General features: G+C 39.4%; 1 protein-coding gene across 3 annotated transcripts in view; it reads left to right on the forward strand.

Moving 5' to 3' along the window:
* GLRX3 (glutaredoxin 3) overlaps window positions 1-25767 on the forward strand; it is a 57013-nt gene that overhangs the window by 16676 nt on the left and 14570 nt on the right. Inside the window, exons 1-4 of one of the 3 annotated variants that reach the window (XM_081328872.1) lie at window positions 12757-12953; window positions 17400-17508; window positions 20649-20723; window positions 21269-21470. In XM_081328872.1, the coding sequence (XP_081184998.1) occupies window positions 12871-12953; window positions 17400-17508; window positions 20649-20723; window positions 21269-21470 (469 nt within the window). In that variant the 5' untranslated portion in view covers window positions 12757-12870. Of the gene's footprint in view, window positions 1-12756; window positions 12954-16655; window positions 16797-17399; window positions 17509-20648; window positions 20724-21268; window positions 21471-25767 lie in introns of those variants that run through there. The other 2 variants (XM_081328874.1, XM_081328873.1) reach the window with 2 other exon arrangements.

The raw sequence follows: 25767 nt of genomic DNA on the forward strand, positions 1-25767 counted from the left end.
GGCGTGACAGAGACCAGCTGAGAGAGACACAACCACAAGAGGAGCAGCCATTCACCACTGCTTACAATGTCAAGAAATGTTATTCTTGTGGGGCTAGAGGGCATATAGCCAAATTCTGTAAAAGGGGAAGAAAACAGAATGTAAATAGTGGGAAGGCTAAGAAGAGCATTGGTTTGGCTGTTTCTGGTGAACCAACATCCAGAAATAATGAATTGTGGGTTGTTGATAGTGGGGCTTCACAATGCATTACTAAAGTGAAAAAGAGGTTTATTAATATGAAAAACAGCAACCAATATGTTTCACTAGCCAACGGTTGGAGGATGAAGGCCTCTGGTGAAGGTAATTCCTATTGTCCATGCATTGATGAACAGTTACCTATGTTATATATACCTAAATTAAGATTCAACCTGTTATCTGTAAGGGAATTGGTTAAAGTTGGGTTTGTGGTAACATTCAGAGGGGAGCAATGCACTATTGAGAGGAATGGAACCTGTGTAACTGCTAATTTGAAAAATGGTTTATTCGTTCTCACAAGTAACCAGGTTAGTACAGTAAAAGCTAACTCAATATGTGAGAACAAGAAGCCACATGATGAATGTATGCATTTATTGCATAGGCGGTTAGGGCATGTGAACTTTAACTCACTACGTAAAACAGTTGAGTTAGTAGAAGGAATTAAACTGAAGCCATGTAGTAAGTATTTGAATTGCAATGCCTGTAATCAGGAAAAGAGTAAGGCAACTCCTGCAAACAGGTTAAACGGCTTCAAAACAACTGTTCCTTTGGAAGTTGTGTTTGCAGATTTAATTGGACCCATGAAACCAAGTTTAGGAGGATCTTGTTATATTTTGAGTATACTGGACCATTACTCTCGATATGGTTTTTGTTATCTGCGTAAGTCAAAGGCAGACACTTTCCAACAATTTTCAAACTGGCTGAAGTTTGTCGAGAGGAAAAGAAAGAGAAAGGTTCAGTGCATAATTACTGATAATGGCACTGAATTTACAAACAAGCGCTTTGTTGATATGTTAAAATCAGCTGGCATTGAGGATAAACGTTCAGCCCTTATAGGCCTCAACATAATGCATTTGTTGAGAGACGTATACAAACATTACAAGCCATGATGAGAACCATGTTAAAAGATTCTGGGTTAACAGATAGACTGTGGGGGGAGGCAGCAAAATGTGCAAACCATGTTCTGAATATAGTTGTTAATACTTCTACCGGTAAAATACCATACACAATATGGCATGGTAAAAAACCAAACCTTGATTACCTGCACACTTTTGGCACCCCAGCTTGGGTCCACATTCCTGCACAACTCAGAAGTAAAGGCCAACACAGGACTAGGCAATTATACTTCGTAGGTTACGAAGCTAACCACAGATCCTATCGTTTCTGGGAACAAGGCACAACTAATGTATATAACAGTGTAAGTGCCAAATTCCTTGAGCACGTTGGTTGGGATAGGTTAGAGCAAGAAACTGTTAATACTGATCCTCTAGTGTTTGAGGACTCCTCTGATAACGTAACTAGTAATGATAATATATCTCCTGTAAATATAAAAGATGAAGAGGAGATAGGGGAGATAAAAAATGAATCAGAGGAAGGAAAGGAGTCAGAAATTCAAAGCCCTGTAATTCCTTGGTGTTCAACGCACATCAGACGTCCACCTGATTGCTATGAAGCCAGTGTAATATGTCAAGTTAGTTTAGAGCCTTCTAACTATGATGAGATCAGGATGTATCCTGAAAAGGAACAGGCATCATGGAAAGCTGCAATGAACAGGGAGTTGAAGTCTTTGCAGGATCTTAAGGTCTATGAGAAAGCAAAACTGCCACCTGGTGAGCAAGCTATAGGTTGCAAATGGATATACAAAATAAAGAAGGGTGTAGATGGGACCATAACCCATAAGGCACGTTTGGTTGCACAAGGTTTTGCCCAAACTACTGAGGATTATGACGTGTTTTCACCCAGTCTGGGGGCAACTACTTTGTTGTTGTTGTTAGCTGCGAAGTCGTGTCCGACCCATCGCGACCCTATGGACAACATTCCTCCAGGCCTTCCTGTCCTCTACCATCTTCTGGAGTCCATTTAAGTTCACGCCTACTGCTTCAGTGACTCCATCCAGCCACCTCATTCTCTGTCGTCCCCTTCTTCTATTGCCCTCGATCTTTCCCAGCATTAGGCTCTTCTCCAGTGAGTCCTTCCTTCTCATTAGGTGGCCAAAGTATTTGAGTTTTAGCTTCAGGATCTGGCCTTCTAAAGAGCAGTCAGGGTTGATCTCCTCTAGGACTGACCGGTTTGATCGCCTTGCAGTCCAAGGGACTCGCAGGAGTCTTCTCCATCACCATAGTTCAAAGGCCTCAATTCTTTGGCGCTCAGCCTTTCTTATGGTCCAAGTTTCACTGCCATACATTGCAACTGGGAAGACCATAGCCTTGACTATACGCACTTTTGTTGACAGGGTGATGTCTCTGCTTTTTAGTGTGCTGTCTAGATTTGCCATGGCTTTCCTCCCCAGGAGCAAGCGTCTTTTAATTTCTTGGCTACAGTCCCCATCTGCAGTGATCTTGGAGCCCAGGAAAATAAAATCTGTCACTACCTCCATTTCTTCCCCATCTATTTGCCAGGAATTGAGAGGGCCAGATGCCATGATCTTGGTTTTCTTAATGTTAAGTTTCAACCCAAGTTTTGCACTCTCCTTCTTCACCCGCAACAAGAGGCTCTTTAGTTCTTCTTCACTTTCTGCCATTAGAGTGGTATCATCTGCGTATCTTAGGTTGTTGATATTTCTTCCGGCAATCTTAATTCCAACTTTTGATTCATCTAGCCCTGCCTTTCTCATGATGTGCTCTGCATATAAGTTAAATAGGCAGGGCGACAGTATACAGCCTTGCCGGACTCCTTTCCCAATTTTGAACCAATCAGTGGTTCCATGTCCAGTTCTCACTGTTGCTTCTTGACCCGCATATAGTTTTCTCAAGAGACAAATAAGATGGTCTGGTACTCCCATCTCTTTAAGAACTTGCCACAGTTTGTTATGATCCACACAATCAAAGGCTTTAGCATAGTCAATGAAGCAGAAGTAGATGTTTTTCTGGAACTCCCTAGCTTTCTCCATGATCCAGCGTATGTTGGCAATTTGATCTCTAGTTCCTCTGCCTCTTCGAAATCCTGCCTGTACTTCTGGTAGTTCTCGATCCACATACTGCTGAAGTCTAGCCTGTAGGATTTTAAGCATGACTTTACTAGCATGAGAAATGAGTGCAATGGTGCGATAGTTTGAACATTCTTTGGCACTGCCTTTCTTTGGAATTGGAATGTAAACTGATCTTTTCCAATCCTGTGGCCACTGTTGAGTTTTCCAAATTTGCTGGCAAATTGAGTGTAGCACTTTTACTGCACTGTCTTTTAAGATTTTGAATAGCTCAGCTGGAATACTGTCACCTCCACTAGCTTTGTTGTTGCTCAGCTTTTCTAAGGCCCACTTCACTTCACATTCTAGGATGTCTGGCTCAAGGTCAGTGACCAACTCATTGTGATTATCTGGGACATTAAGCTCATTCTTGTATAGTTCTTCTGTGTAATTTTGCCACCTCTTCTTAATCTCTTCTGCCTCTGTTAGGTCCCTGCCATTTTGGTCCTTTATCATGCCCATTTTTGCATTAAACGTTCCCTTCATCTCTCCAATTTTCTTGAAAAGATCTCTGGTCCTCCCTATTCTATTGTTTTCTTCTATTTCTTTGCACTGTTCATTTAAGAAGGCATTCTTATCTCTTCTAGCTATTCTCTGGAATTCTGCATTCAATTGGGCATATCTATGTTTTTCTCCCTTGCCTTTTGCTTCCCTCCTTTCCTCAGCTATTTGCAAAGCTTCCTCAGACAGCCATTTTGCTTTCTTGCATTTCTTTTTCTTTGGGATGGTTTTGGTTGCTACCTCTTGTACAATGTCGCGAACCTCTGTCCATAGTTCTTCAGGCACTCTGTCTATCAGATCTAATTCCTTAAATCTATTTGTCACCTCTACTGTATATTCAACAGGGATATGATTTAATTCATACCTGACTGGCCTAGTGCTTTTCCCTACTTTCTTCAGTTTAAGCTTAAACTTTGCAAGGAGAAGCTCATGGTCTGAGCCACAGTCAGCTCCTGGTCTTGTTTTTACTGACTGTATAGAGCTTCTCCATCTTTGGCTGCAGAGCATATAGTCAATCTGATTTCTGTGTTGACCATCTGGTGATGTCCATGTGTAGAGCCGTCTCTTGGGTTGTTGGAAAAGAGTGTTTGCTATGACCATCGTATTCTCTTGACAAAATTCTATCAGCCTGTGCCCTGCTTCATTTTGTACTCCAAGGCCAAACTTGCCTGTTATTCCAGTTATCTTTTGGCTTCCTACTTTAGCATTCCAATCCCCCATGATGATAAGGACATCATTTTTTGGTGTTAGTTCTATAAGGTGCTGTAGGGCTTCATAGAACCGGTCAATTTCATCCTCTTCAGCACTGGTGGTTGGGGCATAGACTTGGACTACTGTGATATTGAATGGTTTGCCTTGGATTCGAACTGAGATCATTCTGTCATTTTGAGGATTGTATCCCAGTATTGCTTTTCCTACTCTTTTATTGACTATGAAGGCTACTCCATTTCTTCTGAGGGATTCTTGCCCGCAGTAGTATACCTGATGGTCATCTGAATTAAATTCACCCATTCCTGTCCATTTTAGTTCGCTGATACCTAAGATGTCGATGTTCAGTCTTGTCATCTCTTGTTTGACCACGTCCAGCTTTCCTTGATTCATGGATCTTACATTCCAGGTTCCTATGGAGAAAAAATCTTTACAGCATCGGACTTTCCTTTCACCACCAGACACATCCACAGCTGAGCGTCCTTTCGGCTTTGGCCCAGTCGCTTCATTCTTTCTGGCGCTACTAGTACTAGCCCTCTGCTCTTCCCCAGTAGCATACTGGACGCCTTCTGACCTGAGGGGCTCATCTTCCAGCGTCATATCGTTTTGCCTTTTGGTACTGTCCATAGGGTTTTCATGGCAAAGATACTGGAGTGGGTTGCCATTTCCTTCTCCAGTGGATCACGTTTTGTCAGAACTCTCGGCTATGACCTGTCCGTCTTGGGTGGCCCTGCACGGCATAGCTTCATTGAATTACGCAAGCCCCTTCGCCACGACAAGGCAGTAATCCATGAAGGGGGCAACTACTTTAAGAGCAGCTTTAGTATGGGCGGCTAAAAACCAATATATGGTTAACCATGTAGATGTTGAAACTGCATATTTACATGCTCCATTGCAACATACTATTTATTTAAGAATACCACCAGGATTGACCAATGATAGAGACCATGATTGTTGGGAATTAAAGAAAAGCCTCTATGGATTGAAACAATCAGGCTATGAGTGGAATAAATGTTTAGTTAATGAGTTGAGTGCAATAGGTTTTGTAGCCAGTAATGCTGATCCTTGTTTGTTTAGAAGAGAACACAACACAGTATTATCTTTTATTATTCACAGATGATATTGCAATAATAACAAAAACTGAGTTAGAAGCACAAACTATCATTTCAAGATTGCAAAATAAATTCACAATTAGAAATCTTGGGGAAATAAGCCACTATTTGGGGTTAGATATTGTGAAAACAAATAGGGGTTTTAAGGTGTCACAAGCCAGTAAAATATATCAGTTATTAAAGAGATACAATATGGAAATGTGTAAACCAGCAAAAACTCCGATGGCTATGGATTTTAAGGACACTAATGTTGAGAGTCCTGTATTTGATAAGTATGTACCAATCTTTGATAGGAAGTCTTATGTATCTGAGTAATTGGACTAGACCTGATATCTCTTACTGTGTAAACCAATTAGCTAGGTACAACAATGAACCAACTGTTAGACACTGGCAATCAGCTAAACGAGTATTAAGGTATTTGAAGCAGACTATTCACTACTCGTTATATTTAGAGCCAAATCGTGAGTTAATCCTCACTGCATATGCAGATGCGAGTTTTGCCTCTGATACAAGCACTTGTAAATCTACTTCAGGGTTGGCTGTTATGTTGGGTGATTCTTTGATTGGATGGAAGTCCATTAGGCAAAAACACATAAGCTTATCTACAATGGAGGCTGAATTTTCATGTCTATCAGTGTTATGTACAGAACTGCTAGTGTACAAACAATTATTGTTAGATATGGGTTTAAATGTAAATGATCCATTCATTGTATATGAGGATAATCAAACTGCGATACAGATGACAAATAATGCTGCAGTAAGAACAAGATCCAAACATACTGATCTTCGTTATTTAAATGTCAGACAATGTGTTAAAGATAAATTAATACAGCTAGAGTATTGTTCATCTGATGTAAATATTGCAGACCATTTTACGAAGGTACAAAGTGCTGTGAAACACAATGCTAATTGTGAAAGAATGTGCATACGATTGTAAGGGTTATATATTATTCTACCCAAAGGGGAGAATGTTAGGCATATGGTGTTAGCCTACAATGTTGGGTTGAAAATATATTAACCAAGATGTTATGTCTTTAAGATGTTAATTAGCCAATGGGTGTGTAAGTGTTCTCAGGGCCATAAGAGGGAGCTAGTAATGTAGCTTCTCTCTCTCTCTGAATTCACTGCTCTCTACTATTACTGTTTTTGCTCTGTTACCTGAACTGTGTATTGACCTCTGGACCGGTAAGACTTTGTATTTTGGACTACTACTTGGACTGTTTATTTTTGACTGTGCATTTTTGATTTTACACCACCTCAAAGTAAACTACTTTTTGTTTTTACAACTCAGTGTACTCTTGTGGTTTCTGTGTGACTCTTACTGCTCTCAGTACCCTTCCTTGTCTGTGCAACTCTTTGGTAGCACAAGGAGACCTCTGCACAACAAATTCCTTAACAGGGAGCATCATGGTTTGGGGCTGCTTTGCTGCCTCAGGGCCTGGACGGATTGTTGTCATTGATGGGAAAATGAATTCCAGAGTTTATCAGGACATTTTTCAGGAAAACGTACAACCATCTGTCCGCCAACTGAAGCTCCGCAGAGGATGGGTGATGCAACAGGACAATGACCCAAAGCATACAAGTAATTCAACAAAACAATGGCTTCAACAGAACAGAATACGCCTTCTGGAGTGGCCCAGTCAGAGTCCTGACCTCAACCCGATTGAAATGCTGTGGCATGACCTTAAGAGAGCGATTCACACCAGACATCCCAAGAATATTGCTACACTGAAACAGTTTTGTGAAGAGGAGTGGTCCCAAATTACTCCAGATCGTTGTGCAGGTCTGATCTGCAACTACAGGAAACGTTTGGTTGAGGTTATTGCTGCCAAAAGAGGGTCAACCAGTTATTAAGTCCAAAGGTTCACATACTTTTTCCACCCTGCACTGTGAATGTTTACATGTTATGTTCAATTAAAACATGACAACAGCTAATGTTTGTGTAGTATTATTTTAAGCAGACTGTGTTTTTCTATTGTTGTGACTTACATGACATTTAGAGCGCATTTTATGGCCAATTCATGCAAAACTCCACGTAATCCCAAAGGGTTCACATACTTTTTCTTGCAACTGTAAGGAGGGCATTTATTTTAGGAAGCTGTATTCTTTCCATAATTGGTGCAGAGAGATTCATCTACCTATCCAGGTGATTCTTAACATTTAGTGGCATCAGGTTTATGCTTGATGGTCAAATGGCCTCATTAGCATCTTGAAACTAGAAGAAGGATATGTAGCCTAAAAGCCTAAGTGATTTGATCAGGGATGTTATATACTAAAGCATGAAAGCATGTTCACAAGGCACCAAAGTTCTATCTTCATTGTTTTGATATAAATCCTGTTGTTTTCCAGGGCAAGTAATATATAGCACAGTATAAGCCAGGGGTCGGCATCCTTAAACACTCAAAGAGCCACTTGAACCCATTTCCCAGAGAAAAGAAAACACTGGGAGCCGCAAAACTTGTGTGTGTGGGGGAGCTTGATTGAAGAGTTTAATTAAAAAGTAATAGAGGCTGCTGTGCATGAGTTCTCTCCCTCCCTCTCCCTCTCTTTCCCTCTCTCTCTCTCTCCCCCCTTCCTCCAATCTTCTGCTCACCTGGCAAGCTGGCTTCATGCTGTTCTCTGACAAGCTGACACACATTCTTATTGGGCTGGCTCTCCTGCCCTTGGTCTGCCAGTCCTCTTCCCCTACTCAGTGAGAGAGAGAGAGAGAAAGAGAGCTGCTGCTGCTTTCTGCTTCCCGCGGAGACTCAGCAAAGGCAGAAGCCCTGCCCATCAAGCTTGTCAGCTTGTTGGAGAACAGCATGAGGCTACTTCTTTTTTACACACACACACACACACACACACACACACAGAGAGAGAGAGAGAGAGAGAGAGAGAGAGAGAGAGAGAGAGAGAGAGAGAGAGAGAGAAGGGAAGCACAAGTTCCTGTCTCTGTCTCTCTCTGCAAATGGCAGAGGACGATTGGGAGCCGCAGAAGGCTGAAAGCCGCATGTGGCTCCAGAGCCACGGGTTGCCAACCCGTGGTATAAGCAATCAGCACTGTGTTGCAGAATCACCCATAAACAGTGATGAGATATAAATTCAGTAGTCAGATTTCATCATTTCCAAAACACAGCAGCTCCAATTCCTCCTCCAGTCAGACTGGCATTTTATCTGAAGATGCTTTGCATAAAATAATGGGGTGGGAATGATCAAGCAACTGTAGTTGGAATTTCTGCTGGAATCTCTGGTTTCCTGTTGCTAACAGCTGCTCCCTCTTGTTTAAATGCAGCAATTTCATTCTAGTATTTTTTTTTTACATGCAAAGCATGTATGAATTTTAAACATTGGTCACAATTTTGGGGTTTTTGTTTGTTCAGCTCGCTGAACAAAGTCAGCTAGTATGATTTTGTAACCCATGGTTTATAGCTTAGCATATGTGAGAACAGCCAGTTGTGGTTTATTTAGGAAGGCATATCTTAAGTGCAATGTGAGAGTTAAATGCAACGTGATTCTAAAAAGTAGTTTATTTGCATGAGAGTAGAACAGTTATGCATGCAGCATTTTTATTGATACATTTGGTGGTTTTGCTTTAATTGGTCTTTTGCTAAGCTTCCACTGATTTCAGAAAAATCATTAAATCAATGGAAGCTTAGCAAAAAACCTAAACATAATACTTTTTAGCCACAAAAGTAATATGCATAGAAACAATATATTAATTTCACTGCTACATTGAAATAGCTGATTTCCTTGATTCCAGAGTTAATGATTTCTAATTTAAATTTTGTGGGCAGCATAAAGGTGAAAGGTGCATATGTGAAATTGTACAGGTAAAATTGTAATCTGCTTACCAGATAGCAATGGGCTGGCTTCAGACTTAATCATACTTAGACTGGACTCTGAAATTAATGGAGTTTATATTACTCATGATTAACTTGAATGCTGTGTTTTTAAATAATTATTTATATATTTTCATTATTGCTGTGAACTGTCCAAGTTTTTGTAAAGATGGGTAGCCATGTTAGTTTGTTAAATAAATAATTGTAAGTTCTATTGCTTTCAGCAAACCAATCCAAACTATGCTTAAATACATCCTACGATTATATAGGCAGAACCAGAATATTTTACACAATAATAACAGCCAATGTTTGGCAACTGATAAATTAGTTTCTGGCCTAGTTGCAAAGGCCTCCATTGAAGGAAAGGAAACATATTCCTTTGAACAAATGTGGTCCCTTGTAGTTTTCATAGGATCATGCTTCTTTACTATCAAATGGCTATTAGGAAGAAATTTCCATTGTATTCAATGGGATTTATTTCCATAAGTAGATAATTGTATATGTAATGATTTTACATTCTACTTTTAGTTTATTTCTGATTAAAATCTAAGAAGAATTAGACTACATTTTACACCAAATATAGTAGACAAAGTATGAAAAATATAACTGGATTGTAAATGGAATATTTGTATAAAATTTGCTGATTAACTATTAGCATTGTTGTTGTTGTTAGCTGCGAAGTCGTGTCCGACCCATCGCGACCCTATGGACAACATTCCTCCAGGCCTTCCTGTCTTCTACCATCTATTAGCATTGTATGCAACGCTAATTATTCAGTTTAATAAATTAGTGCAAAATTTGGTACATACACAATTCAAGGAATCCAATTATACATAATTCTCATTTTAGAAAGGTCAGGGTGCACTCCAAAAAGATTAAATAATTCCTAAAGAGAAATCAAGATTCTTAGGTATAATCCAGAAAATATTAATTCCTTTTGAAAAATGTGGAAAGTTGAAATGCTTGAAATCTGGTTAATAGTAAAACTACATTTATATGCTGCCTCTCAGTGACTCTGGGTGGTTTACAATTGCAATGATTGAATGGTTAAATTCCTAACAATGACTAAGAATAGAAAAACAGAACAGAATATCAGTGTTTGGAAGGGACCTTGGAGTACAACCCTTTGCATATGCAGGAGATCCAATACCACAGGGCTTTTAAACCTTTTCACCCATTGTACCACTTTTAGGATATAGCAACATCCGAGTACCACCAGTCGCCTAGCAAGGTGTCAAAAATTTGATGACCAAAAAAAAGGAAAAAAATGATGAAGTACAGGTAGTCCTTGATTTATAACAGTTCGCTTAGTGACTGTTTGAAGTTACAATGGCACTGAAAAAAGTGCCTCCCAAGCCACCTGCCTGCCCGCCCAACGGTGCTCTTCCTCCTGTCCAAGGTTTTCATTGTTGTGAGCATTTCTGTTGAGGATTGGTAGCGGGGGTGAGGTGGGGGGATGTTTGGTTTTATTCCCCCCGTCTGCTAGGTGGTTGCAGCAGGTTTTGGTCACTTCACATGACCCTGGGACACTGTGACCATCATAAATATGAATCAGTTGCCAAGCATCTGAATGTAAATCACAAGACCCTGGGAGTGCTGCAACATTATAGCTGATCGGCGCTTCTTCTGTGCTCAGAAGTGCCAGGATCAGCACCGAACTCCAACTGGAGCCTGGCACTGATCCTGGTGCTTCCACTGAGCCCTGACAGCCCTGCAGCTCTAGCCGTCTCTCACTCAGGCTTGTGTGGTGCTGCCACCGGTTCAGCTCATTCCCCTCCCCCGCTACTTTTCTAGGATGGTCGCGTACCACCTGCCAGGTGCCAATGTACCACAGGTGGTACCCGTACCACTGGTTGAAAAGCCCTGCATTACCATTCCAGACAAGTGGCTGTCCAGTCTCTTCTTAAAAAGCCTCCAATGATGGAACGTAGGAAATGTTTGTGCACAACAATTTCAGTTAGTATACTGGCATTTATTTATATATTTATTATATTATATATTTATATTTCTTTTTTTAGGAACTTGAGGTAATATACGAGGGGAGATGTAGAGCTCAAAGCATTATTAGAGACCCCACATACCCACTTTACGGTCTGTTTCTGTTGCTCCCCTCAAAATATTTCTAGCAGGATTACCCACGATTCTGTAATAGCTTTGTTCCCTATGCCATCCGTCTGGTAAACCGGCAAGATTCATTTTTCTCGCCGTGCACATGTACGCATAACCCGAACTAGACTGTTGTTTCTCTATGTCATATATGTGGGCATATGCATAATTCTGTATTTATTTATGTCATACTTATGCACTGTATATCAGAGGTGCTGATTTTAATTTTAATTTTATTTTAATGTATTTATTTTATTTATTTAGATTTATATACCGCCCTTTCCCGAAGGACTCAGGGCGGTTTACTGGGCATTTAAAAGAGAGTCAATACAAATGTTAAAACAAATTAAAAAAAGATTAAATAAAACCCTGAGAACAGTAAAAAACCCAATTAAAATTAAAATTAAAAAAAATTCTCAGCCTGGGCCAGAGAGCTCGAAGAGCCGTCTTCAGGTCCCGGCGGAATGAACGGAGGTTGGGGGCAGTCCTAAGCTCCGCAGGCAGCTGGTTCCACAGGGCAGACGCACCCACTGAGAAGGCCCTCCCCCTGGGTGTTACCGCCGGCAATCTTTAACCGGCGGCACCCTGAGGAGTCCCTCCCTATGGGAGCGCACTGGACGAAGGGAACTTGATGCTGGCAGCAGGTGTTCCCTCAGATATCCCGGACCCTCGCCATTTAGGGCTGTATAGGTCATCACCAGCACCTTGGATCTGTATGTATGCCAGTTAGCGTACATTCAAAGTGACAATAAAGTTATTTTTCTATTCTATCTCATTTTTTCCTTCTTCACAGCCACTGAGTACCATAACCCGACAACTTGTTCTAATTCACCCAGGGAACCCCCCCAGAGATCAACACACACTCAGAAAACCCATCCACCCACTCATCCATCCAAACAGCCGACAGCTTGAAGCACCCTTTTTTCAAACTGTCTCAAAATATCGTTCGTGCCAATGGTTCACAACGGGGGCCGTGGGCGCTCAGCTCCAGCTCTCTCGTCTCCTCCATTCATCGCATAGCCATAGAGCAAGGGTCTTCAAACTTGGCTGCTTTAAGACTTGTGGACTTCAATTCCCAGAATTCCTCAGCCAGCCATGCTGGCTGAGGAATTCTGGGAGTTGAAGTCCACAAATCTTAAAAGCTGTCAAGTTTGAAGACTCCTGGCATAGAGTTAAGACTCTTCACCTGGCAACTTCCCGGTCGCTCGGCCCGCCCCCCCCCCAAGGCAAACAATCGCTCTAGCGCAGGGGACCTTTCCGACGAGACTGCCCGAGTCCCGGCCCGCATGCGCGAGATTTTCAGCGACCATTCGGGAGGCAGGAACGGAGAGCGGAGGGGGTGGTTGGCGCATGCGTGATGAAAGAACCTCACGAAGGGGGGATAGGCTGAGGAACTCCTTCCCCGCCTTGGAGCTGAACACCGACGATGGCGGCGGAGGCAACAGCGGGAGCCTTACTAGAAGCGACATCCTCGGCCCAGTTCCAGGATTTGCTGCAGCGGCCGGACAGGTGGGTTCCCAGCCGCCTTTTCGAGGTTCCGTTTCCTTGGGACGGGGAAGAGCAAAGACTCACTGCCAAGTATCGGTTGCCGCCGGGCTGGTGCTCTGGTGGAGATTTAAATGCGTAATTCTCGTGTAGGTCTGGCTCGAATTTCAACTTTCATTATGGAAAGCTCTGCCGTTAAGGTATCATGTTTGTTTTATTCCCCAGCCACCCTTTGATTAAAGTTTTTGCTGGCTAGGTGGGCAACCTCGGCTCTTTTATGACTCATGGACTTCAACTCCCAGAATTCCTGAGTCAGCTATGCTGACTCAGGAATTCTGGGAGTTGAAGTCCATGAGTCATAAAAGAGCCGAGGTTGCCTACCCCTGGGCTAGGGAATAGAAGATGGGGTCCCCCAAAGTGGTTCGTATGGAACCCCAAGAGGCTGTCCAAGAGATCTATATCATCATCATCATCTATAGTAGCACTGTCTGGAGATTCTTCAGTCTGTGAGGCATCTGTGGCACTGTTTAGTTAAACCAGCATTTATTAAATTATTTTCACGTTACAGTTTGTTGATCAACAGTGTGAAACTCCATGAAGGGCTTGATGTGCTAAAGAGTTTGGGGAGCCCTGGTCTAGGGTATTTTCAGGTTGCCTGGTTGGGGGTGGCCAGCATAAATTGGGGAAGCTTTCCTAAGAGTAAGAAGGTAAGTTGAATTTATTTCCAGAAAAAGGTACCCTGTATTTTCTGACAGAAATGGTACTAGTGAAAGTCTGTGGAGATTCTCAGTCATCCAGGTCTGAGTTATCCCAAAGATGCTTTTTCACGAGGCAATTGGACTTTCTTGTTTTTCTTTGAAGAAGTTTCGCTTGGATGAGAAGCAAAACATCTTCAAAGAAAAACAAGAAAGTCTAGTTGCCTTGTGAAAAAGCATCTTTGGGGTACTGGTGGACCTGTCTCTTGATGGATACATGCAAACATACATGCACCCACCTTTATGCAGCCTTATTCGTTTGAGCGCAGACCAGAAGATTCCCATGCTTTTTTTCAATCTTCCTGCAAATGGTCGTGGTTTTGTCAAACTTAATTGCAGTTCGTCTCCTCACTCTGCGGGTCTTATTTTAATCCCATTCAGCATCTTTTCTGTAAACAATTAGGACATAAAGGAAAATGTTTCTGTGACTATATGGTGGTCATTCATCTGCCCATCACATCCATCAGCCATTAGACCTGGCGCTCTTTAAGTATCATATTCATCCCCTACTCTGTTGTTGTTAGAATGGTTGGATTCTTTGGTGGGAAGACGGTGTTCAACAGAACAGCATTTGAGAATGATGAGACAGAAGTAAAAAGGCTTTATAAGTCTCGGGCACGAGAACAGTGTAGGTCAATTCATCTGGGAATATTGAGGCTGAATGGAAAAGAGATTTGTGACTAATATGTCAAATCCCACAGATTTCAGTGAAATCATGTCTGGATTCCACCTATTAAAAATATAGTGTGTTGACAGGCTGCCTCCTCTCTGTTCTTTAACTGTAGAACCTTTTTGATAAAACTCTGGTTCTTCAGCATAACGTTTCTTAGATAGGTTGAAATTAAAGAGAAAGATACAGGTACGCTAAGAACCCTCCAAAGGATTAGTAGTATCTCATCCTTAAATTCTTTTTTTTAATGTTATTTACCATTAATAAATAGGTGAATCCTGTGTTGGGGATGCATACAGGTAATCCTTAATTTACGATGCAATTAGAACCAGAATTTATGTTCTTAAGCACAGCAGTTATGTGAGTTGTGCCTGATTTTATGCCCTTTTTTGCCACGGTTTTTAAGCAAATCATTACATAGTTATTAAGCGAATCCAGCTTCTGCCAATGATTTTGCTTGTCAGAAGCTGGCTGGGAAGATCGTGAATGGCAATTGCATGACCTGGGACACTGTGGATGCTGTGATGGTTGTAAGTGTGAATATCGGTTGTAAGTCACTTTTTTCAATGCCATTGTAACTGAACAGTGACTAAACAAATGATTGTAAGTCAAGGGCTACTCTAGTTCCTTAGTTTCTTATGTGTATTCTTTATTTTTTTTCCACTGAAAATCAAATAATTAAGCAGAAATTTGGTTTGCTACTCCAGTTTCATCTTGTTTCTTATTATTTTCATGACTGAATTGAACTAGAGAGGGAATGCATGAACTGTGTGTATTATTCCTGTAGAACTAGTTTTTGTGCTGAGCAAGGAAATATTAAAATAAAACCCTGATCTTGCTGAATGTAGAGTTTGGCCCCAAGGAGTCTTGCAACCTATGAATATGTATGAACATAGAGGTGAGAGAAGGGCATTATCTCCTTAACATTTTAGAAAATGAGAATGAGAGCATAAAGCTGTATTTAGGTTAGAAAATGAGTTTTGCCAGTGACTCAACAGGGCAAAGATTTAATCCAAGGTGTATTAATTGTTTTTCTTACATACTGGTACAGTACAGTTTTAAGAAATAGGCACAGATCCATTTTAGATAGAATTATTCTAGGTGAAAGTATAAATAACATAGTACATTGAAATGAAATAAAAGTATGTGTGGGGAAGATGTAAGAATTCATTCTTCTATATCCTTCACCGAAATATCTGTCCAAAAATGGAATGTGTGTGTATCCCAAATGGTGTAAAAAAAGAAAATAGAAAGTAAAAAAATATAGTAAAGTACAAGAAAAATATATGAAGAAATGACTTTGCCAATATCACAATAACAATAAACAATTTTAGTAACTTATTCTCTTAAAATGTAACAAAGATCTTTCTCCCATATTCCATCTCATATCTACAAACAAATCCACAAAACTTTGTCATTACAGTTCTGATGTCAACAAAAGTCCATTGAGAGCTACCAGAGATAACAATATATTAATTTTAACCTTGATAAAAATAACTCTGTATTCCTTTTGTTTACTTCTAACAACCTTGATTTTTTGTCCCTATCAAATAATGAGGGGATTGCAACCAGGCCGCGGAAACGGCCGACGAGCAATGTGCATCCTCATGTGCGCAAGCAACAGGTGAGCATGTGTGCGAGCAGTGTGCATGCACACTCCATTGGCACAAATGGAGCTGCATGCGTGCACTTGTCCGCCGCTCACGTGGAACCATCCCATCTTTCTCTTCCCGCTGGTCTGCAAAAGCCAGAAATGTTCAGGAACTCTGTTCTATGGTAAAACTTGTTCCTCTTCCCATAACACATTTTAAACACAACTTATCAATAGAAGCAGACACTCTTAAAAATTAACTTCTGGGTCCATTATTTAAAAATATTCTTCAGTGTGCCCAATGTTAAAGTATTCTGCTCCATTTTTATATTAGTAAGTCAAGTGTTTTTTCCTTTAATTGTAATATTTAGTTCTAGTTCCTTTTAGTTCCTTCAATATCCTATCATTTTTTAAAAAAAATCTTTTTTTTTTGCATTTTCCCACAGGAAGGACTCTTATAATTAATTCCAAAATTTTATTTCAAATCCATCTGAACCCTTAGCCTGTTTATATCTTCCCAGCCACAAAGTTCTATTCGGTCTTTTGCTGTTTATTCCAAATGTATTTTTTTTTAAAAAAATCTTTAAACTTCTCTTTAAAATTTCTTTTGCTTTGACTGCAGGAAACTCACTGGGTGTTTTCAGACTTGTCAATCCAAAGATTCCTGTTAGCGGAAAAGCAGTTAAAAGCAGTGAAAGTGATTTGAAAAAAGAAGCGTGTGAATCCAGTGTTGAAAGGCACTGACTGTAGTTTGAGCAAGGTGGCTATTCTCTTGCCTCCCAGAACTCTAAACCCACTAGAGACCACTGTCTTATCTCCTCGCAAGGTGCAACTGATTGGAACACTTGGAGGTGATCTCAGGTCTTCTCCTTATCTGGAATGGAAGTATGAAGAGCTGGTCAACTTGCTGGCTCTTCATTCTATCAGGGTCGCCTGTCTTCACCATTTTGTCCCTGGAAGTTCAAAAAGTGAAAAAAAGTTTCTTTTTCATAGCATTCTATGCAGTGAGTGAGTTAGATGTTGGTACCAAGAGTTACCTGAGAAGTAAAGTAGTACTTTCAACTTTTGTAACTCCTGTGGTTATACAGAGAATGGTTGGATTGGAAGTCTTTGATATTCAGCTTCCCACTGAGGAGCAGCTGTCAGGGTCTATTCTTTGGCAGCAGTAAATGGGATGTGAAGGGAAAGGCAATGAATGTGAGCTGAATTTGGATCAGCCTTGGGCAGAATCAGTAGCTAGGCTGCAGGGAATATAGGGACTGGTAATATATCATGTCAAAATCTTGGCCTGTTGCTACTGTCTATTTTGACAGACAAGGGGTTCTCTTTAGGCAAAGAGGAGGTTTTTTTCCCAGTGCCAAATTTGTACACTGTGCCTCTAGTTGCTTTTTACATTGCTTTGGTGTGCAAAAAAAATACATGATTACTGTGTGTTTCCTTTTTTCTTATTGCAGGTCTTTAGTGGTGGTTCATTTTTGGGCCCCATGGGCTCCTCAGTGTGTTCAGATGAATAATGTCATGGCTGAACTAGCAAAAGAGCACCCACAGGTTATGTTTGTGAAAGTAAGTCAATACATGTGTGATTGCTGACTTTGTACATGAAGAAGAACAACAACAAAAGTCCAGCTATTCAAAATTTTAAGTTTAAAAAAATGTGAATTGGGGCAAGTGATTTTTGTCAACCTCACAATTATTTTCCATTTTCATTGGTAGCATATCAAATGCTTTCTTTAGTAAAAATGGATATTTCCTAAACTCTTACTTGTAAACCAGGGTAAACTTTTAAAATATGGATATAGAAGGAGGGAGGGGTAATCCTTGGCCATCCAGAAAAAGATGTAGCACAGACTTCACTCATAAACATCAGGATTGTGTCAGCAGTGACATTAAAAGTGGCTATGTTCCAAGCTTTCTTGCCTTGCTTTATTTTTAACAATCCTTTACAGAGGATTTTGAAATTAAGAAAGCATGCAATAAGTCCTTGATATAACCAACTAATGGGGGGAGGATCATATTAGAGATGAATGTCAAATAGAAGGTAAATGGGGTATCACACGTATATAAGATGTGCATAATATGTTTTGGACTGCCATCCAGGGTATAGAAATATCTACGTTTTCTAGTAAGATGTTTCAAATAATCAAGGAAAAATTAAGTCTACTATACGTGCAGTCATATATATCTGTGTGCTGTAATACGTATACTTGGAATTAATAAAATGCAAAATTGGTGGAAATTTTGAAATGGCAAGATTTTGATAAAGACCATTTTAAAAAGAAAACTTGCCATAAAATTGAAATATATGTAACACATTTTTTAAAAAAAATACTTTATGGAAATTAATTGTCCTTAATACTTTATGAATCATGTTATATAACCTGGTTTGTTTGGTATATCAGATTGTAAAACCATATATTGTTAAATGCATTGATACCATTTATTTAAAGTTTAATTTAAAATAAATAAGGCTTTTCTGCATTTATTTTATGATAAAACGTTGAAATCAAAACCTGAAGAAATTGCCAACATTATAAAACATTAAATGTTTCTGCTTTATTTCTTGCTGTATAGCTAAGGGAAGGATCAAAGCTTACAGTTACACATTTTGCCCTATGAATTTTATTCTAAATCAGTCTCAGTTGTTGAAAGTACCATTACTACCAACAGTTTTTGTTACTTCTGAATCTTTGATATGCATACTTTCCTTATAGAGAAAGAGAATGCAACATGTAGCTATCACTCGTGAAATCTTAAATAAAATGAGAAAAATAAGAAAACCCCAGTCTATAATGCATTCTGTGTATTCATAGATAATATGTGGTAATACAATGTTACAGCTTGTCCTTGTTAATGACCCTAATTATGACTGGCAATTCTTCTGTTAAGTGAATTAGTTACTAAGTGTTGTTTCATCTTGGAGAGAGGTGCAAGATTTATCCTATAGACCCCCATATAAGAGCCATGGTGGAGCAGTGGGCTAATGCCTCCTTAAGTAACACCAGCTGCCTGCAATTATTGCAGGTTCGCATCCCACCAGGCTCAAGGTTGACTCAGCCTTCCATCCTTCCGAGGTAGGTAAAATGAGGACCCAGATTGTTGGGGGCAATAAGCTGACTTTGTAATAATGCCGCTGGGGGGGGGGCGAAAGCCCTAATAAGCAGGCATATACATAGAATGAAGGCTATTGCTAAGCACATTTGATTTGTGCTTAGATTGTAAGCCGCCCTGAGTCTTCGGAGAAGGGCGGGATATAAATGGGATTAAAATAAAATAAAAATAAAATATAAGGCATTTCCCTACTTGGATACCATCTTGATATATCCAGACTTCAGTTCCCAGAAGTCTCAACTAGCAGTGTGATATACAAGCTGAAGTTGTCAGATTTGGAGGAGAGCAAATTTGAAGAAAGCTACCCTATCTATCTAGAGTTATATATTAATCACTTTTTCATAATTAATGGTTTTTAAAATATTTTAAGCATAGCTACTGAATGTTCAGATGAATATTTATGGTTGTTTCATTGAATGAAAGCTAGCAGCATTACTTCTATTTATTAACATGTACCTTCACACCAAAGTTTGTTTGTTAAATGTTTATATAGTTTTAGATTGTTTTATTAATTCAAGTATTTCATTCAGTTGTGTAGTTTTGAACTACTATATTATGTTTATATTATGCAAAGAAGTGTTTATTTGCCACTTCCAGAAAAAATATTTTGAATTCTTTCAAAATATGTTCAACTTCAAAACATCTGGATGTTAATAGATAGGAAAAACACTCTTTCTGTGGTCAAATAATCAGTTTTTGAGCTATTTATATTTTAATCCTAAAAGTCACCAACTCTTACTTTGTCATTATAATACATTTATATTACATGTAACAGACACAATTTGATTATTAAAGCATTATAATTAATGCTTTATTATAACTATACATTATAATTAAAGCCTAAGTGTCTGTTACACTTGCTTATTTTCCATCTCCAAATTGTTCAACACTCACATTAGTAGTTTCCAAGTATGCAAGATGAGATCGGGACTTCTGTAGTTATACGTGGAAGCCTCATTCCAAATTGCACTTTTGCAGTTTGATATTGGATTGTCAATTTCTCTTGTCAATTTCTCTTGTCAACTTAGTAATGCGCTAATATCCAATGGCCTTTCAGGAGTTAAAAACTAAAATGTACCAGGCATCAATAGTTTATTGAAGAAATACTCGTTTTTTTTTGCTTCATAATTTGCAGAAGGCTGGAAATGTCAGTCATGATGTACTGCCTCTTGAAATTAGTCAATAGAGCAAACAGCAAGAATTGCTGTGGGCAGAAAATAAGCACTGTAATCATGACATAACTGGGGTCAGTGATTTATGGATTTCAATATAGTAGTAGCTGCATATGATTGAAAATTTACTAGGTCACCAGTGCACCACGAATTTTATTCACAGCCTCTAGGCATCTTTTGAAATGTGCAACAAAATAAAAACCTCTGAACCTGTTTTGACATGGCAGGCTCAGTGGATGACAAGCCTGCCCTGTGAGTTTCATTTAAATGCAAATGTGTCACAAACTTTTGCACTGAAATCCTTTTTAAACATTTAACATGACTAAAAGAACAGTGTAGACAAGATCAGCCAGTGCAATCTAAACTATAAATAAGCTTTTGGAAACAAAATCATATTTCTTTCTTTTTTAAAAAAAACAAAAGCTGGAAGCTGAAGCAGTGCCCGAAGTATCTGAAAAATATGAAATATCTTCTGTTCCAACATTCTTGTTTTTTAAGGTAAACTTATTTTTATCTTTCTTGAATTAATGCTTTGGAGGAAATACATTATTTCCAGTACTGGCTAGATAAATGTTGGGGTAATATTCAATTTATATAAAAATGTTTTATATAAAAATGTTAGGGATGTCATGATTAAGTTATATAGAATTCCTGTTTTTTACATATTGCCTCAGAAGGTATTTGCAAGAAACTACATTTCCGTTATTGTACTGTTAAATAACCATGTTAAAATCAATTTCACATCTAAGCTCATTGTGATGACTTAGTTACTAGATATTTTAGAAGTTGTATTTTAATCATTTTGGTTCTCATGCCCACTGATGGCTTTACTAATTTACTATGCTTTGTGAATGTGTTTACAAAACCTCCTTTTTCATAGCTTCTTGTGAAATGAACTTTACACCAGCTGCTGTATTTGGAATTTTCTTGTAGCTTTTAATACAGCGATATGATTTTGTTCTCTTATCTTATGGTGATCATTTTTAGAAATATGTTCTTGTAGCCCTTGCAAATTGTTCAAAGCGGCTACTGTCTATTGACAGAATTCCCAGAAAATTGATCGATTGGATGGCGCTCATGCACCAGAACTGACCAAAAAAGTTCAGCGTCATGCATCTAGTCTGACTCTTTCATCTGCTTCTGCTGATAATGAAAAAGAGGACCTTAACTCACGACTCAAGAAACTGATTAATGCCGCACCTTGCATGTTGTTTATGAAGGGAACGTCTCATGAACCTCGTTGTGGTAAGAATTATTTGAAATGTTTGTGTAGTGGGCCAATTTATTACACGATTTTGTGTTGTAAGTTTTTTTTTTTTTAAGTATGACCTCTACTCAAGAGTGATCAACCCTCTTTTTAGCAATACTACTAGTTCACTCATTTAGCCTGGGCACTAAATAGTGGATGACACAATTGCCTTGGTGCTGCTTTAATTGCAACTACGCTACATCCAAGTCTGGTTTTCTGGGTTCAGGAGATTTAAGAGTTGTTGTTAGGTTAAGAATACTGTAGATCATTTAGAATAAAAAGGGGAACAGGGAAGGAGATAATAGAGGTTGTCCTGTCTGAGGTATATGAAGAAGAGGTTATGTAAAATCTTTGCTTACAAAGATACCACTCTTGTGGACTGAAACTATTCCAACATTGGCAGATCAGAGTATAATTATTCCACTCTCTTCTAAACCACACAAAAGAAACCTTAACACTTAAAGTAGAATAATATTTTATGTGTGAAAAATGGGCAAATGTTTGGAGTAATTTCTGTCATATATATAATATGGATCAATGAGCCACGCAGCTGGATTTCTGAGGAGAAGAAAGCTTCATCCACTTCAAAATAATGCCTGTAAGTTAGTACTCTGTCTGTTCTCTCTCTGGAAGGAGCTTGGAACACCTGAATATTTGAGTATCATTCAGCTATATTTTTATCTAAGTATGTGTAAAAGATTCCAAGTTTGTTTATAAACCTTTTTTTAAAAATCCCATTTATATCCCGCCCTTCTCCGAAGACTCAGGGCAGCTTACAATCTAAAGCACAAATCAATGTGCTTAGCAATAGCCTTCATTCTATGTATATGCCTGCTTATTAGGCCTTTTGCCCCCCCCCCAAGTGGCATTATTACAAAGTCAGCTTAATTGCCCCCAACAATCTGGGTCCTCATTTTACCTACCTCGGAAGGATGGAAGGCTGAGTCAACCTTGAGCCTGGTGGGACGCGAACCTGCACTAATTGCAGGCAGCTGGTGTTACTTAAGGAGGCATTAGCCCACTGCTCCACCAAGGCTCTTAACTTCTATATAGGGCCTGTATAACTTCTGAGTAATATCTGTTAGTGACAAAAAATGGATCTCTTGTAAATAATATCTCAAGGATTCATCGTTAAGGAGATCGTTGTTTGATGAATGAACCAAATTTTGAATATATTTATCATTACCCTTCTCTTTATGCATTTTATTCATATTTTTATTCATTTTCTTTGTTATCAAAATATTTCTGTCTCTTAATTTAAATTTGCTATGCCATTGGCTTGCCATAAGCACTGTCCTATATAAATTGTTTCTTTCAGAAATGTACATTCTTTGACTCAAAACCATTCATTTACCAACTGTTCAAAGATGCAAATGGTGCTGGAAAAAAAATGACAACCGTCCTTGCACTTACGACCATCACAGCATCTCCACAGTCACACAATCCAAATTCAGGCGCTTGCCAATCAGCATGTATTTACAATGGTTGCAAGGCTCTGGGGTCACATTATTGCCATTCACAACAATCCCAGCTGGCTTCTGACAAGCAAAGGCAATGGGGGAAGCTGGATTAATTTAATATTGCGTGATTCACTTAGCAACTACAGTGATTCACTTAATAACAGTGGCAAAAAAGGTCACAAAACTGGATGTGATTCACTTCTTTGTTTAGAAAAGGAAATTCTCATTCACATGTATTGAGTTCAGTTATTGAGTTTAGTGTAATACTGATTGATAAGCTGTGCATGCATACTCATTCCAGAACAGCAAGGACCAGAATATAAATGAATGTGGGGAAGAGATGGATTTTAGTTATTCCTTGGCTGCTGCTGTATCTGTGTATAAATCTCATGTAAATTTATAACAGCAGCTTATCTGTGTTTTGGCTCTTACTTCCTCAGGGAGCTTATAAAAATAGTTACGAATGTATGTTATAAAATTCTCTAGATTGCCTTATAAACACCGCATCATCGCTTGCAGGACAGGATATCAGCTGCATAGAGTTACTTGTTCTAAGGCTAATTGCCATAAGAAAAACAATAGCAATCCTTATTATGGCTGGTGTTTCATCACTGCCTATGTAAAATCTATTTACAACAATGTTACATTTCATCTGTGCCCTAGCTGTCTGCTTATACCGTGTTTCCCCGAAAATAAGACTGGGTCTTATTTTTTTTCCTCCAAAAGAGGAACCAGGTCTTATTTTCAGGGATGTCTTTTATACTCACCGCCGGCACCGACAGTCCCGCCTATCCGATCCACTTCTTCTGCGGCCAAAGGAGCAGCTTCATTCTGCAGCTGCATTCCGGCCTGCGTTTTGCAGTCAGGCCTTTCCGAAAGGCCTCTGTAGCCGAGTATCGAGCTATGGATTCAATCCATAGCTCGGTTTTCAGCTGCTGAGGTCTTGCAGATTGAGGTCTTGCAGTTTGAATCCATAACTAGGTACTTGGCTGCAGAGGCCTTCTGGAAAGGCCTGTGACTGAGAAATGCAAGCCTGGCTGCAGAAGATGCCACAGAAGTAGGTCAGCGAGGAGAGGCCTGGCTGCAGCGGTAAACGGGTGTGGTAAACGCTGGGGCAGCTCCACCCCCCCACACCTTAGCTTGATTTTTAGGCATGCACCTCGCCCCAAAACTAAGTCTTGTATTAGGCCCACCTGCAAAAATCAAGCTAGGCTTATTTTCGGTGTAGGCCTTAATTTTGGAGAAACACGGTAGGTGTTTTGCTTGCTGTCACTCGTATTATACAACAATTATACATAACTTTGTGTCTCTTCCAGTGTACATTCTCATTATGCAGTCTTGGCCTTGGTCTTAAATGTCTGCTCCAGACATGCTTTCATTAGCTTTTCTATTGCTCAGATTGCATTGGTTTTAAAAAGTCAAATATTTTGTTATGGGAATAAAGTAGTGTTGGCACTTTATCCCTAAGCATAATATTTTCAGCCTGCTACTTTAACCCTTAAAAATGAAGTCACATCAATCAATCTTTTTGTCTATTTATAGTTGCCTACAGCTAAAATAAAGCGCTCGCTCTCTTTCTTTAGAAGCCTCTTAACTGTAGAAATGAATTAATATATTGGTAGCATAATAACCATCAGCAATCATCCTGTAGCTGTTTACTAATGAACTCCCAGATGAATGGGGAAAGAAGGGAGATCAGGATCCTTGTTTCACTCGAGGCAGTACAAGAACTTAATGCTTCAGTTGTATGAAGAAAAGCAACTTATACATCATATAAATAAATACTGTTTGCTCTCGGCTCAAAATGCAGATTATGAAGACCTCAAGCTACAGAACAAAACAAAAGTAATGGGAAAATTTGCCAGATAAAAATCTTGTATAGGTTCCTTAGAATGTGCACTTATTTTAAAACTGTCATAATATATCTGGTGTCTTAGAACTTTCTGTAAATTGGGCAATATTTTTCAGATGCCATGTAAAGCTATGAATATATAGCAACACATGTAGACATATAAGGTTTCTGTTTTGTAAGGAGAAAATTTAAATATAGTAGACGGGATTGTGCACACATACACATGTACAATATATAATCAGTTTTCTAGGTAGTTTTATTATTTTTGTTTAAATGGATTTAATAGTAAAATAACATGTTTGATTCTGAAATATAAATATGAAATATCACAGTTGTACAGTTGGGATTAAGGAGATGGGTAAGTGATCCTGTTTCACTAGGCCCTTCTCCTATGCTCTCCACTACTTGGCAGATGCTCAGTATTATACCTTGAATTATTAAAATGTTCGTTAATTGACATTAAGCAAGATTTTTCTGGTTGAGGTCGGCTATGAACTCTCCATTAATGTGAATATATTTTCAATAATGTCACAGCTGGAGAGGAAGAAAAAGATGTTATCAGGGGTTGATAATGGTGCCTGGAATAAAATTATAGAGTTTGTGTAGGAACCACATACAATGTACCGTATATACTTGAGTATAAGCCGACTCGAGTATAAGCCGAGACCCCCAATTTCACCCCCAAAAACTGGGAAAAGTTGTTGACTCGAGTATAAGCCGATCCGCCGTTCTGCATGCCTCGGAGGCTGGATCCGCGCTCTGCAAGCCTCTGGGATCCTGGGAGGCCTAATGCAAGCACCAGCCCGCCTGCCTCAGGTCTCCCCCACCCCCAGATACTGGGCTTCAGCACAGCTGGCTGTCTTGCCAAAGAGAAACATCTGGGAAGGAAAACCCTGTCTTACCTCTTTCCCAATTCTGCCTCTGCCCTTCCTCCTACCAAGGTGTTCTGGGACTAGTTCCCTAGCCTTTTGGAGCTTTTGG

The sequence above is a fragment of the Vipera berus genome (genome assembly GCF_964194415.1).
Source record: "Vipera berus genome assembly, chromosome: 5".
Lineage (NCBI taxonomy): Eukaryota > Metazoa > Chordata > Lepidosauria > Squamata > Viperidae > Vipera > Vipera berus.